At 44.1% G+C, this 14,976-nt stretch overlaps 1 protein-coding gene across 6 annotated transcripts in view; it reads right to left on the reverse strand.

The window, feature by feature from the left end:
* col11a1a (collagen, type XI, alpha 1a) overlaps nt 1-14,976 on the reverse strand; it is a 73,785-nt gene that overhangs the window by 40,148 nt on the left and 18,661 nt on the right. For 2 of the 6 annotated variants that reach the window (XM_010891160.4, XM_010891159.4), the window contains exons 6-14: nt 10,106-10,216; nt 9,128-9,238; nt 6,583-6,858; nt 4,006-4,059; nt 3,809-3,850; nt 3,549-3,611; nt 1,867-1,941; nt 1,512-1,595; nt 706-762 (exon numbers count right to left, since the gene is read on the reverse strand). In XM_010891160.4, coding sequence (XP_010889462.1) covers nt 706-762; nt 1,512-1,595; nt 1,867-1,941; nt 3,549-3,611; nt 3,809-3,850; nt 4,006-4,059; nt 6,583-6,858; nt 9,128-9,238; nt 10,106-10,216 — 873 coding nt within the window. Of the gene's footprint in view, nt 1-705; nt 763-1,511; nt 1,596-1,866; nt 1,942-3,548; nt 3,612-3,808; nt 3,851-4,005; nt 4,060-6,582; nt 6,859-9,127; nt 9,239-9,481; nt 9,680-10,105; nt 10,217-14,976 lie in introns of all 6 variants that reach the window. The other 4 variants (XM_010891161.4, XM_020041974.3, XM_020041975.3 and 1 more) reach the window with 4 other exon arrangements.

Here is a 14,976-nt window from a genome sequence, read left to right on the forward strand (position 1 = left end):
AACAAGTTACTGTACTTGGGTAGATTAGGAACATGCACTTTAAGAATAGAGTAAATTGTAGGGTTCTATTGCCGTGCTAGGCAAAGCATCTGGAACATCTAATCTATCTGCACTACTGAAACATTAACAACTGGTGATTTAGCAATTTACAGCCACTAGTTTTAAAATCATAAAATGCCTCAACGGTTTCACTGTACAGTATTTATTTATTTTTAATCAAAAACAACAACTGAATGCAAGATAATTCAAAAAAAGAATCCCAAGGCCATAATATTGACAATCTGTCTGTAATCAGCCTCTTGCATGCATTTTCAGCCATGATTTCCAGATTCCCTGTCCTCTGTACATAAAGTCATGAAAGGTGCAGAATCCTTCCTGTTCTTATGTGTAGATGGCCTCCTGCCTGTGTTTTACTGCTAAATCGTGTAACAACCTGCTTTGGGCATGACCGAGATGAGGTGAAAATGGTCTTGGTAGTTGGGAGGCAGACAGATTGAAAGGGAAGATAATACTGTCACGTGACCTTGTTACATGACCCCCTGAGAGTTCCTTGATGCCTAACACTGAAATACATGACCTGAACAGCCTCATACGGGGCACATTCTTTGTCAGTTGTGCGGTTGTTTATCGGTCATGGACAGCTCATGCTTTGTCAAGTCAGTCTTGAGGGGAGGAAGACCATGGGGTGTAGAACCTGCAACTCACCACCGGACCAGATCTTCCTGTAAGACCCATTGGACCTGAGGGACCTCTCATAGCGAGCTGGAGGTGGACAGAGAGGGGGGAGGGAGAACACATGACAGACGTTTCAGAAAGAGATGGTTAAACACTGTCCATGTTTCACAGCAGCCCCGAGACAGCCTATCATCCTCCTGGAATTCACTCAGTAATGTCCTGCATTTTCTGTGATGTCATGGGTTTGACAGAAGTGAAACTTGATGAAGCTATGGCCTGCACTCTTACAAGGCCAATCGTTTTCTTGTCTATCTCTGACCTCGGACACCTGTTGGTCTGGCCCACCTGTGGGTCATGAACTCCTGTAGTATGTTTTACTGCCTTCTGCATCTGTCCAGACAGGCTGTGATCCAGCCTGTGGGCTATTTTAAGGCCTCTCCATTTCGAGTTAGGTTGCACAACATTTTTCGAGACTTATTGAAGAAAACCCGAGACGTTGAGGTTATTTTGTCGTGTAAACTCGCAGATGTCCACACCACCTTCCGAGATAGCCTGCGGTACATTTTCCATAGAGCCCACCCCCCCCACACGCTTTTCCTTTAATCCACAGCTGTGATACACTAATGAAGGATAGAAAGGATACACTAATGAAGAACAAGATCGCTGAAATGCCAGTGAGTCCCTCTACTTAATAACATTTCTAATTCCAGGAGGAGAACCTGTGCCAGCTACACTAGCGGTTTTGCGTTCTGTTGCCAACTTCCGTCCTGGAGTACAGTTTGCTCTCCTGCTCTCTCCGGCCCATAATGGCGCTGGTGTGAGGATGGTGTACTCACTCTAGCCTGGGACAGGATGGCCTGGGCTTGGGCCTCCTGAGCCGACACCACAGGGCCCTTCTCTCCGTCCCCTCCAAAACGGAACTGCCAGACAGAGAAACACGAATGTTACAAAAAAATAGATCACAGTCTTGCTGAATGTAAACTATGGCCATGAATATCAAAGACATGAATCAAGCAAGGTAACAGATGGACAAAATATAGATCAAGATTAGGAATCAATCAATCAACCAATTTCCACTTTGAGACTACATCAGCAGGAATCACAAAGTGCTTTACACTTATGTTTATTTTGAAATACTGGTAAATGCTGGTGGTGTTTGTTGGACTGGTACTGGTACTGTCTGGTACTTACTGGCAGCATCAGCATGGTACCAGGAGGACCTGGCAAACCGTCAGCTCCTGCGAGGCCAGCACGCCCTGGGGGACCCTGGGAAGTGGAATGAAAAACACAGGATGTGATTAATCATTTCAAATAGCTATCAGGGTGGAAAGATTTCTCATAGGAGAGAGAAGAGAGACAGATAGAGATACATCGAAGTAGTATGACATCTATTAGAGTCAAATAAAATATACTACAACTTAATTAATCAGCCATCCATTACTATAGCAACAGAAGGAAGAGAGGAGAGACAGAGGATATTATCCTCATCAGCATGTGACCCAGGTGTCTGAACTACTTTATCTAACTATCAGAGTGCAGAGCACTACAGCAGTTCAGGTGCTTCCCATGTCCTTTTGTCTTGATCCATTCACATAACATACAGAGACCATCAAGTGTTGCCTTGTTGTGTGTAAGGAAACATAACCTTATGTTAAACACAGAATTAATCTGCTTAGTTGTAGTTATTCAGTTTGATAGGAGGATGGTTTGAGGTGTGGGACCTTGACATAAGCCTTGCTCATGGGCAGAAGGAACATAGTACATTTGCAATGTGTTTGGTTCGTCCACGAACAACTCTATGAGCCATGGAGCCATTGTCCTTTCTCCAAAATCAACACCACCTTGCATGCTTGGCAGTTTGAAAATGTGTGTGCGTGTGTGTGTGTACATCCTACAGAAAGTCATTTAATGAGCTAGGCAGCTAACGATCGACTGAAGTTGTCTGCCCTGTTAACGGTTTGCTTTTGAACTGAAATTGTGTATAAGAAAAATGAAGACAATAAAGTAATTAGGAAAAGCCTACTGACATTATGATACATACTACTAACAATAATTTTCAATTATATTTAATGTTGCACTAATTATTTGATAAGCATTGGGATGTTTATTTACATACATGCATCCTGGCATACAGCCATCTAGTGCATTGCATGGATTACATTTCCACGGACGAACACAATGGTCTGAGGTCAAGCGCAGATCCTATAGCTCGTTATTATATATTTAGATCATTATTGATAAGTATGAACAGATCTTGGATCAAAACTCGTTCTTTGTGATGCTTTATTAGAGATGGGCCCAACCAGGTCCTTGATGTCCATGGAATCAGAATCATTAGGCTCTGCAAAACCGATCGTAGATCGGCCGTCTTACTCTGTGGGCCATGTTGATACTGTCCCTGAACCGTCCTGATGACTATAATGCAATGAAAAAAGACTGCAAGAGGCTGTGGTTTTTCTCTCCTATCCAGCCTGCAGTCCCCCTTTCATCTCCCTCTTCCTCGTCCTCCATCCAGCTGTGCATGCCTTTTCTTCCACCCTCGTTGTTTCATCCCCCGCTCTCTCCGACTCTAAATAAATGTTTTTCAACGGTCGCTTCAAAGTGTCCGTTCGGCTGGGAGAAAGATATTGCCACATTCTGTCAATATGTGGTGATTACTGTGTTTATCCACGCGAAACAGAAAGTCTACAACCATTAGGTGTCTCTGTCAGACAGCGTCCCCTCTATTTGATCAGACCACACAGACTGGCAATGGTGAGACATGGTACACAACACACCCACACACCGCTCGCACGCAAGCACACACAGAGAAAATGAAAGAAAGAAAAGAGAGGGTTGGGGGGGGGGGGGGGGGGACAAGAATATAGACTCACCCTGTCACCAGGATCTCCAGCAACACCAGGAGGTCCTTGTAGACCAGAGGGGCCTGGGAGACCCTAAAGAAACACAAACCAGTTAAACAATGGCACGGTCATCTTTTTTGATAAGCTTCCATTTTGATTTGAAGTAGATCCCTGTACATTGACACCGAGTGCACAATTCATCCACATTTTAAAACACAATAGAGCATCATCTTTCAAGTGTATCTCGAATGACACCACAGTGCGTCAGGATGAATGGATGCGTTACTCACAGCTGGGCCCGCTGGTCCTGGAGGTCCTTCAATCAGCATGCCCTGAACATGACGGACAGACAACAGGAATTAAGGAACGGGGAGGAACCAGGTTAAACACAAGCCCATTAAGATTGAAATATGCACTAAAACATCCTGAAGGACACGACATCCTGGGCTGCACGCGTTCCCTTAAAACAGACTGGTTTGGGTCTTACAGGTTCAATCACGGCGGGCTCGCCCTTCTCTCCTTTCTCCCCTCCACCGACCACCTGTGGAGACAGTGAGGACACCTGGATGAGCCTCTTCATACGGAGACACACTTCTTGGGTCAATGGGGGAGGGGGGATGAGCGGACGGGAGAGTGAGAGTGAAAGGGGTGTTTCCATAAGCAAAGAAGACCATCACAGAGTGGCACGTAAGAATATGATATCGGGGACCGAAGGTTAATGCGAAGGAGACAAGTGTTTCAATCGGGTCAATGCAGAACCAGATTGTTATATGGACACACCATATGACAGGGGGCCGGAGCTGTTCAGTAACTACGGAAATGAGGGTAGGAAGAACCGACAGAGAGAAGAGGGGAAGAGAGAGACATGGGTTGAAAGTGTTAGTGTCGATGAACTAGAATTGATCAAGATGCTTGAAATGGAAAAGCGGTGTCATTGCATTCATATGGGGATCATATGAATCTGGGTGTTATGATGACCGGATGGAACGCGCCAACGTGTTGGTTTGACATCATATGTGTGTCGAGCACACTGTACAATCAGCAATCTCCAGGAAGACTAAACAATCCCAGCAGCTAAACACAATTTCACCAAGACTGCCCAGGGTCTCGGGAGTACTCTGGAGTCTCTTTAAATATCTACTAATTTGCAAGTCCAATGGTGGGCTCACTCCTGCCAACACGCTCCTTTAATGAGGAGAATACGGCAGCAGGGCCGCTGCTATTGACTTGCCATCTGCTGCTGTCTCGAAGTTCAGTTGGAGGAAGAGAGAGAACAAGAAAAACTGACAGAAACCCGAGAGAAACAGAGAGGCAGGTAGGCAGGTAGAGAAAACAAATGCTACAGCGTCTTCTACTGGATAATAAATCTAAGAAGATAAATCCTCTTCCATAATGAGAGCACAGGCCTGAGAGTCCCAGACATTAACAGTCTTGCACAGTAGGATTTCCTATCTAGAACACTGTAAAACAGACATAACTAATAAGGGAGACAAGAAAATGTAGGTGTACACTAGCGAGGGGGTCTGACAGAATTCACAGTTTTACAAGGCTATTTGTTCATGCGGCCAGTTGTTTGGGAGGTGGGTTCTACACTGAAGTCTTCCACTGTGCTGTTAACACCTCTGTACAGGGTGTCTGTTGATTTGCTGAACTAAGTAGGTTTCAAGCAGGGTCGGTGTGACCTGAGAGAGAGTAGGTTAGGATAAAGATAAACAAGATCTTCCTGTGTGAGGGGAGTGTGTGTCTGAAGACAAACAGCTGGATTTGCGGTAAGGGGCGATTGCTGTGCCTCAGGGCTAGGACGTTCTATGTAAATTCAGAGACATGCTGCTAGACGAAACTGCAGCTGGGGAAAACAGATAATTCATTGAATAGGACCATGGTTCTGAGCTGTTGGATGGTGCTGGGTGGTGGTTATTGGATGGAGCTGAGTGGTGGTTCAGGATGGAGCTGGGTGGTGGGACGGAGCTGAGTGGTGGTTATAGGATGGAGCTGGGTGGTGGTTATAGGATTGGGCTGGGTGGTGGTTCAGGATGGAGCTGGGTGGTGGTTACAGGATGGAGCTGAGTGGTGGTTATAGGATTGGGCTGGGTGGTGGTTCAGGATGGAGCTGGGTGGTGGTTACAGGATGGAGCTGAGTGGTGGTTATAGGATTGGGCTGGGTGGTGGTTCAGGATGGAGCTGGGTGGTGGTTACAGGATGGAGCTGGGTGGTGGTTATAGGATTGGGCTGGGTGGTGGTTCAGGATGGAGCTGGGCGGTGGTTATAGGATGGAGCTGGGTGGTGGTTCAGGATGGAGCTGGGTGGTGGTTATAGGATTTGGCTGGGTGGTGGTTCAGGATAGAGCTGGGTGGTGGTTCAGGATGGAGCTGGGTGGTGGGATGGAGCTGTGTGTTGGGATGGAGCTGTGTGTTGGGATGGAGCTGTGTGGTGGGATGGAGCTGTGTGTTGGGATGGAGCTGTGTGTTGGGATGGAGCTGTGTGTTGGGATGGAGCTGTGTGGTGGGATGGAGCTGTGTGTTGGGATGGAGCTGTGTGTTGGGATGGAGCTGTGTGGTGGGATGGAGCTGTGTGGTGGGATAAGATGGGGTTGTAAACATGTGTATATAATTATGGACTAGGAAATGTAGCGATAGATACATGAACAGAAATGAAGGCACTAAAGAGTAGACAGATCTTGATCGTAGGAGTTAAGGCCTGATCTCCATAGCCTAACATGCACTACCCACGTCTACCCAGACCAAGACGGGCGTGCAGTCAGACAGAAACACATTCACAAGGTGGGGTGAGGTGGATGCTTCGAACTATAACACACGTTCCACACACACACACACACACACACACACACACAGCATGGCAATGACACGCAAACTCCACATGCCAAGACAAGACACAAACTAGAGCCACAATGCATTCTGAGTTGAGAGAGTTTGGGTTTCCGTCACCAACAGCCCGCGGGCCGCGGTGGAACTTGACCACATACATCACCGGTTCATTTCATGCAGCCACCTCTCAGTGGTTCTGAGCGGTGGGACGGGGGGGGGGGGGGGGGCGCCATACTTACGGCAGTCTGGGTCAGTTCCTCCGTTTCGGCGGGAACCCCCAGCCCCACCTCTTCTTCGGCGGTAACCGTGGGGTTGGGGTACTCATCGTACACCTCATACTCATACTGCTTATTGCCCAACTCGGCCCCTACGTCATACTCCTTAAAGTCATACGCGTCCGCTCCGGGGTCCTCGGCGTCCGGACCGGCCTCGGGCGCCCCGGTGGGCTCCTGGCCCAGCGGGGTGGCTCCGGTGAAAACATAGTCACCGGCAACAATCTCCTCCTCCTCCACAGCCTTGTGTTACCCCAGCAGGGGGAGAGGTGGGGGGACAAGCCATGGAGGCAAACAGGGTTGTTAGTCAAGCAGTTGGGGCATAGTTAGCAATAGTAGCCTACTGCCGGCTAGGGTATGCAATGTTATGAAGCTTTAGCCTTAGCAGGTCAAAAATTAATCCAGGAGAACCATTTGGCTGTGCGGTAACACCTTATCAAAGTCACACCCACTGTGGTGGACACCTACATGTTCGCTGGGGCGAGATACCGATCTAGCTTTACGACAGAGTGTGTAATTGCGGTCTAGCCGTCGCTTCGCGTGAGGTGTGTCTGTATTTGATTGTGGTGAAGACGAGTCTCATTAAGTCTCACTGTAATCAATTGCCTGTAGCACTGTTTGATGTTTGGGGACCATGCGTGTGTTACTACAGCCATAATAATTTTCCAGTATTAACCTCAGGCCTATGATAATTAGAGACAAATTAAGTGTTACCTTACTGACATAGAAGAGCATTATACATTCAGATGATCAAATGTATGTCCAACACAAGACAGACATACCATATTTGAGTCTTTTTTGACAACAGTATGTCAACATATGTGCGATGGTGAAAAAAAGACTCAAATAGATTATGTCTGAAATGACACTAGAAGCATATTTTATGAACGGTGAATCTACAATACAGCGATATGCAAAAAGAATGCAGAGCAAATCTTTGTACAGGCAATAATATTTGTATTTTTGGGGGGGGAAACAATTAGGCAGTAATATTTAATTTCCTTATTGATTTGAATGGAAGCCAGTTACTAATGTTCGACTGTAATTAGGACTTCCTCTGCATTTGGCACTACCATGCAATCACAAGCTGACAGCACTGTCATTATTCCGTCATTTGTAAGACTGAGCATTGTGGTTTTGTCTTTTGAAGACAACACAGTGGACGTAATGACACAGGTATTTGAACTGACATGATTCGTTTAGTATGGTAAAACCCAATTAGGCATGGGGTAAAATGGGGCAATATGACCAATTTATGTTGCTCCACTCTCCCTTGAGGTGAATGGAGATTCTATGCAACTGAGGGTCAGAAAATCCTGTGGAATTACATTCATGTGGCACATCCTGGTACTGCTGTATCACAGTGCAATGAGTATCATAATTGGCTCTGAAGATGTCTCTGTTTGGTTGATCATAGTTCTGTTGAAGCGACTGGGAGGAGAACTATTAATCAAAAGCTATGCAGAAGGCTAGCATACTAGGGCTGAACATGGGTCTTTGCTGTGACACCATGTATCACAGGAAACAAACAAACCCTCAGCAGAAAAAGAATGGCAAGGAGGAGGACCTTAGTTCTCCTCAGAGAACACTGCCCATTTATGATTGGACACAACGTACGGTCAATCATGGTTAAGGCTGCAAATCACATTATTTCACCAACCTACAGTACAAGGTACATTCTGTCTGTAAACACCAAATGGGACAATTGATTTAAGACTATTTCAGCCTCTGAACACTGGGCTGCTGTGTATGCTGGAAAACTGTTACTTAGCCCTCTACACAGGCAGTTTCACTAACACCCAGTGTGGTTTAAATTACAACAAAACAAATGTATTGTGCTTATTTCTCCTCTCAGCTGTGACCCAGTTTACTTCAGAAAACATTCTTATTGCTTGTCACATAATTAGTACTCTGAGTAAACCGTAACAACAGAAATGGCCTTAAATACTTCAAAATTCCATTACCAAGTAATGCATCCATCTATACTGAGAAAGGCAGATGACTGTAAGATCCTTATTTCGATGCACTACAATTATCCAGAAATGAACCAGAATAATTTCTGTTTACTGTTGATGAAATGCAATACACATAAAAACTGGACTCTGCACTTATGATACTGCAGCCTTAGCCAAAATTGAATTAAACAAAAGAAAGCTACACCCTATTTACATGGCAATCCACTGAGACTAGATTAAGGGATTCAAAACACCCTCTCAGATCAATGGACCACATGCAATATGTCAGTATTGCAAGGTGGATTAAATAAAAGTGTGACAAATTGTTGTAGCTCTCTAATGTTTAATGATCTCCTCTGCCCAAAAGTTCTGCCAGCAAATGAAAAAAAAAAAAAAACACTCATCACTCACTTCAAAACAGAACAATTGCCATTAATTGTTTTGTCTTTGTCATTTCATACCAGATACTTCCTTGTGTCTTCCTGGAATCTTTTACTCCCCCAAACCGTCTCATTGTAACAAATCAAAAAAGGAAAATAGGGGAATTAAAATGTTACCTGATTTGGTCCACTGGTGGCAATGGGAGACTGAGTTTGAGTACCCTCTACAGTTCCGTAGTCAAGCTCACTTTCAGTATAGTCTGTGTACTCTCCGTCTACATTGTTTAGCTGAAGTTGTGTCACATCGACAAGGAAAGAAGAAGAATAACAGAGGAGCAAGTTAACACAGAACTAGCACAACACAAGGTGTTATCCGCTAGGGGCCTGCTGAAAGGGCTACAGCTCTGAGACCAGGTAGTAGGAGGTGGGGAGGGGGGTGTTAGATTTCAGACTAGCATCACAGATTTTACCTAGAAGGTGTCAGCGGAAAGATCTGGATGCTATCTGTTGTTTTTTTACTGGTAATGTTACCCCTAAAACTCTGTATCCGTGCAGTTCCGGCGCTGTAGCTTGATAGCCATGATAGCCATTCATCTGTCTCTTCTTCTTAGCGGCCGCTAACTTTTTAACTGCCGATTTTTTAGAGGCCAGGAACTTTAGGGGCTTAGCCTTAGACTTAACAGACTTTCGGGTCCTCTTCTTTTTCATGTAGACACTACGTTTCCTTCTCTGTAGGAAGGTTACAATGACAGAACAACAAGACAACACATAACAACATTGAGAAGAGGAAGGTGAAAGGTTGAAAAACAACACTGCGCATTGCAGGATATGTTTTCAACCGGAGAAGGATTCCAAAAGATCTTTGAATAAATTCCTCCAAGCAGGATTTCAAGAATGCCAGGGAATTTATTCAGTTTTGCAACCCGCAACTTAAGACAAAAATGGAAAATGAGACAATCACTCAAAGTTTGCTTTGTGAGAGCTAAGGACCAGCCTTAGCTATGGATATAGGTTTGACTGACACACCAGCACACAGCAGACAGTAGACTACAGGAGGGTGGGCACAAGAGGTGCCACAGGAAAGGACAGTAAAAAAAAAAAAAAGGACAACAAGGATATTTTTCGTAACTTTCTTCTGAGTTTTTTTTTATTTACCTGAGGGTCACTACCGGCCTCGTACTCGTTTGTTGGAACAGTCTCTGTCTCTCCTTCTACTTCAGAGTAATCATAGAACTGAGTGTAATCTAAATCATCAGTTGTAGTGTACTGGAGGGGGAGAGGGAGAGATGTTAGCATGTTAGCAATAGCATAACACAGATCTCCTTTTCTTGACAAAAAGGTTCTAGGAAGATCACATGTATGTCTTGGACATTATGATTTAATATGGCAACATGTTTATTTCATTATATTATAATATTCAATGACACATCTGAATATTATTGTGCAATGTAATAATCCATTGTCATGTTGTAAAGTTAAGTCGTCAATGTATTGTCTCCAATAGGCATGTTGTTTATTGCCAACATATGGCCAATAATTGTTTACAAAGAACTGTTTACAAATAGCTAAACACCAGGAGACAAAACATTCGTGTTATAGCAATAAAATGTATCAATAAATCTGCAAGGCCAGGTTAGGGTTAAGCATCGGTAGCCACTGATCTTTAAATAGATGTCTCTGCTACGTCCATACATGTAAAAAAGAAAAACACCTGGGCTAATTGCTAAGAACGGCACATGACGGTGTGGCAGATGTATTAACCGGTGGAGTGTTTAATCAAAAGCTAATAAAAAAGTGTACCGCCATAAAAGCCATGAGATAAATAACAGCTGCACATTGTATAGGGGTGAGTTTGTAATGGAACGTTCCCCTCGTAGCAGCATGTTAAATTATATCCTACAGAACCTACACCTCAAACAGGGGTGATTAAAGTGTGTGGTTTACTGAGTGTGTACCTTCCTGCAATTTTTGATTTCCATTTGTTTCCCTTTGGTTAAATGTGGTGTATGTTTATTCAATGGGAACCTGTATGTGAGACTGCTCCATCAACAGCATCCCCAGGGAACATAATAAAACAGCCCAAGCTGCAGAGTTTGAGAGGAAGTGCAAAGCTGAGAAAGAATTTAGTAAACTTTATCCTGGTAGTTATGGATAGAAAGTCTGATCAAGCTAAAATATCTCATCAATGATGGGCTAGATGCATTGTGATACACATTTTGAGTAAATTGTTTACATATAGCACATTATCTCATCAATCTCTGTATTTTGATAACTTTGTACATCAAATTGCATCAAACATTCAGAAAGGTTTAACTGATAGTTTGACTTGGATTAAGAGCATTTAATCCATCAGATGAATAAATGTTTGTTCCCATCCAGCTGCTGAGCTAAAAATGGGACTGATGAGATGTCTTCCATTGACACAGAAGAGACAGAATGTGAAAGAAACAGATAAGAGAATGGCAGAGAAAGGCCACATAGAGTATCTCATTATTAAAGTGACTGTTACAGAGAAGTCTCCCCCTCTCCTTTTATGTCTACTACAGACTGTTATAGAGATGTCTCCCCCTCTCCTTTCATGTCTACTACAGACTGTTATAGAGAAGTCTCCCCTCTCCTAAATGTCTACTACAGACTGTTATAGAGAAGTCCCCCCCTCTCCTTCATGTCTACTACAGACTGTTATAGAGAAGTCTCCCCTCTCCTAAATGTCTACTACAGACTGTTATAGAGAAGTCTCCCCTCTCCTTCATGTCTAATACAGACTGTTATAGAGAAGTCTCCCCTCTCCTTCATGTCTAATACAGACTGTTATAGAGAAGTCTCCCCTCTCCTTCATGTCTAATACAGACTGTTATAGAGAAGTCTCCCCTCTCCTTCATGTCTAATACAGACTGTTATAGAGAAGTCTCCCCTCTCCTTCATGTCTAATACAGACTGTTATAGAGAAGTCTCCCCTCTCCTTCATGTCTAATACAGACTGTTATAGAGAAGTCTCCCCTCTCCTAAATGTCTACTACAGACTGTTATAGAGAAGTCTCCCCTCTCATTCATGTCTACTACAGACTGTTAAAGAGAAGACTCCCCTCTCCTAAATGTCTACTACAGACTGTTATAGAGAAGTCTCCCCTCTCCTAAATGTCTACTACAGACTGTTATAGAGAAGTCTCCCCTCTCCTAAATGTCTACTACAGACTGTTATAGAGAAGTCTCCCCTCTCCTTCATGTCTAATACAGACTGTTATAGAGAAGTCTCCCCTCTCCTTCATGTCTAATACAGACTGTTATAGAGAAGTCTCCCCTCTCCTTCATGTCTAATACAGACTGTTATAGAGAAGTCTCCCCTCTCCTAAATGTCTACTACAGACTGTTATAGAGAAGTCTCCCCTCTCCTTCATGTCTACTACAGACTGTTATAGAGAAGTCTCCCCTCTCCTTCATGTCTAATACAGACTGTTATAGAGAAGTCTCCCCTCTCCTTCATGTCTACTACAGACTGTTATAGAGAAGTCTCCCCTCTCCTTCATGTCTACTACAGACTGTTATAGAGAAGTCTCCCCTCTCCTTCATGTCTAATACAGACTGTTATAGAGAAGTCTCCCCTCTCCTAAATGTCTACTACAGACTGTTATAGAGAAGTCTCCCCTCTCCTTCATGTCTAATACAGACTGTTATAGAGAAGTCTCCCCTCTCCTTCATGTCTAATACAGACTGTTATAGAGAAGTCTCCCCTCTCCTTCATGTCTACTACAGACTGTTATAGAGAAGTCTCTCCCTCTCATTCATGTCTACTACAGACTGTTATAGAGAAGTCTCCCCTCTCCTAAATGTCTACTACAGACTGTTATAGAGAAGTCTCCCCTCTCCTAAATGTCTACTACAGACTGTTATAGAGAAGTCTCCCCTCTCCTTTATGTCTACTACAGACTGTTATAGAGAAGTCTCCCCTCTCCTAAATGTCTACTACAGACTGTTATAGAGAAGTCTCCCCCTCTCATTCATGTCTACTACAGACTGTTATAGAGAAGTCTCCCCCTCTCCTAAATGTCTAATACAGACTGTTATAGAGAAGTCTCCCCTCTCCTAAATGTCTACTACAGACTGTTATAGAGAAGTCTCCCCTCTCCTAAATGTCTACTACAGACTGTTATAGAGAAGTCTCCCCTCTCCTAAATGTCTACTACAGACTGTTATAGAGAAGTCTCCCCTCTCCTAAATGTCTACTACAGACTGTTATAGAGAAGTCTCCCCTCTCCTTCATGTCTACTACAGACTGTTATAGAGAAGTCTCCCCTCTCCTAAATGTCTACTACAGACTGTTATAGAGAAGTCTCCCCTCTCCTTCATGTCTACTACAGACTGTTATAGAGAAGTCCCCCCCTCTCCTTCATGTCTACTACAGACTGTTATAGAGAAGTCCCCCCCTCTCCTTCATGTCTACTACAGACTGTTATAGAGAAGTCTCCCCTCTCCTAAATGTCTACTACAGACTGTTATAGAGAAGTCTCCCCTCTCCTTCATGTCTACTACAGACTGTTATAGAGAAGTCCCCCCCTCTCCTTCATGTCTACTAGACTGTTATAGAGAAGTCTCCCCTCTCCTAAATGTCTACTACAGACTGTTATAGAGAAGTCTCCCCCTCTCCTAAATGTCTAATACAGACTGTTATAGAGAAGTCTCCCCTCTCCTAAATGTCTACTACAGACTGTTATAGAGAAGTCTCCCCTCTCCTAAATGTCTACTACAGACTGTTATAGAGAAGTCTCCCCTCTCCTAAATGTCTACTACAGACTGTTATAGAAGTCTCCCCTCTCCTAAATGTCTACTACAGACTGTTATAGAGAAGTCTCCCCTCTCCTTCATGTCTACTACAGACTGTTATAGAGAAGTCTCCCCTCTCCTTCATGTCTACTACAGACTGTTATAGAGAAGTCCCCCCCTCTCCTTCATGTCTACTAGACTGTTATAGAGAAGTCCCCCCCTCTCCTTCATGTCTACTAGACTGTTATAGAGAAGTCTCCCCTCTCCTTCATGTCTACTAGACTGTTATAGAGAAGTCCCCCCCTCTCCTTCATGTCTACTACAGACTGTTATAGAGAAGTCTCCCCTCTCCTTCATGTCTACTAGACTGTTATAGAGAAGTCTCCCCTCTCCTTCATGTCTACTAGACTGTTATAGAGAAGTCCCCCCCTCTCCTTCATGTCTACTAGACTGTTATAGAGAAGTCTCCCCTCTCCTAAATGTCTACTACAGACTGTTATAGAGAAGTCTCCCCTCTCCTTCATGTCTACTAGACTGTTATAGAGAAGTCCCCCCCTCTCCTTCATGTCTACTACAGACTGTTATAGAGAAGTCTCCCCTCTCCTTCATGTCTACTAGACTGTTATAGAGAAGTCTCCCCTCTCCTTCATGTCTACTAGACTGTTATAGAGAAGTCCCCCCCTCTCCTTCATGTCTACTACAGACTGTTATAGAGAAGTCTCCCCTCTCCTTCATGTCTACTACAGACTGTTATAGAGAAGTCCCCCCCTCTCCTTCATGTCTACTACAGACTGTTATAGAGAAGTCCCCCCCTCTCCTTCATGTCTACTACAGACTGTTATAGAGAAGTCCCCCCCTCTCCTTCATGTCTAATACAGACTGTTATAGAGAAGTCTCCCCTCTCCTTCATGTCTACTAGACTGTTATAGAGAAGTCCCCCCCTCTCCTTCATGTCTACTACAGACTGTTATAGAGAAGTCTCCCCTCTCCTTCATGTCTACTAGACTGTTATAGAGAAGTCTCCCCTCTCCTTCATGTCTACTAGACTGTTATAGAGAAGTCTCCCCTCTCCTTCATGTCTACTAGACTGTTATAGAGAAGTCTCCCCTCTCCTTCATGTCTACTAGACTGTTATAGAGAAGTCCCCCCCTCTCCTTCATGTCTACTACAGACTGTTATAGAGAAGTCTCCCCTCTCCTTCATGTCTACTAGACTGTTATAGAGAAGTCTCCCCTCTCCTTCATGTCTACTAGACTGTTATAGAG

This window comes from Esox lucius, chromosome 21 (assembly GCF_011004845.1).
Source record: "Esox lucius isolate fEsoLuc1 chromosome 21, fEsoLuc1.pri, whole genome shotgun sequence".
Lineage (NCBI taxonomy): Eukaryota > Metazoa > Chordata > Actinopteri > Esociformes > Esocidae > Esox > Esox lucius.